The sequence below is a fragment of the Penaeus monodon genome, chromosome 15 (genome assembly GCF_015228065.2).
Source record: "Penaeus monodon isolate SGIC_2016 chromosome 15, NSTDA_Pmon_1, whole genome shotgun sequence".
Lineage (NCBI taxonomy): Eukaryota > Metazoa > Arthropoda > Malacostraca > Decapoda > Penaeidae > Penaeus > Penaeus monodon.
The window spans coordinates 4,496,087-4,496,856 of NC_051400.1; the positions used below are offsets into that span (position 1 = coordinate 4,496,087).

Sequence of the window (770 nt, forward strand, 5' to 3'; positions counted from 1 at the left end):
GAAGGCCGGTTAGCTCGTTTGGCGATGCAGAGGATGTTTTTTCCCTTGCTCGGTCCGACGATTTACGAGAGCGTGGTATTGATTCTTCCGTGCTTGCCGCAGGTTGTCTTGAGGTGATTGTCAGGGGAAGCCGCGCGAAAATGTCACTCGACACTGCGTAAGCCATGTTCGATATTTGCAACGTACTTGGTCGAGATATAAACTTGTCGTTTCGAATCGAATGACTTTGTCACGTAGCATACACAAGAGAAGGTAAAAAGGTGTTTCACGCTCACACTGGTATTTATGAATGCATTCTATGCCGTTGGTTGACTTGTAGCCATGCACTTTATGTACTTTTGAGATTCCACTTCTTTATTAACGGTATTTTCCTTCTTCCCCAGACTGATGGGAGCGCAAGCTTCCTACGGGCGGCGAGGGCGGGGAACTTGGAAAAAGTGTTGGAGTTCCTCAAGACCAATACTGACATCAACACCTGCAATGCTGTGAGTTGTTCAAATTTCTTTCAGTGTTTCTCTCTGTGTTACGTTTATACCAAATTTTTCCTTGTTTACTTTTCTCTTTTCCTGATGGGTAGATTTAAATTGGGATAAGCCTTTTTTTTTAATTAGGCCTAACTCTGATTTATTTCCTGGTGACACGGATTTATCTAGAAAAGTAGATGATAAGGCAGGTGACAAGGCCGCTTAGATCGAGTGGGCAGAGGGGGAGGCATAGTGACGTATGTGTGATACAGTAGACAGGTCAAGGTTCGATTCACTTGAGATGAT

General features: G+C 44.2%; 1 protein-coding gene across 1 annotated transcript in view; it reads left to right on the top strand.

Annotated features, from left to right (window-relative positions):
• Positions 1–383: 383 nt before the first annotated feature.
• Positions 384–770, top strand: part of LOC119581700 (ankyrin-2-like) — a gene marked incomplete at its 5' end in the record, with an annotated part of 102,055 nt that continues 101,668 nt past the window's right edge. Inside the window, 1 exon segment of the mRNA XM_037929821.1 lies at positions 384–485. Coding sequence (XP_037785749.1) covers positions 384–485 — 102 coding nt within the window.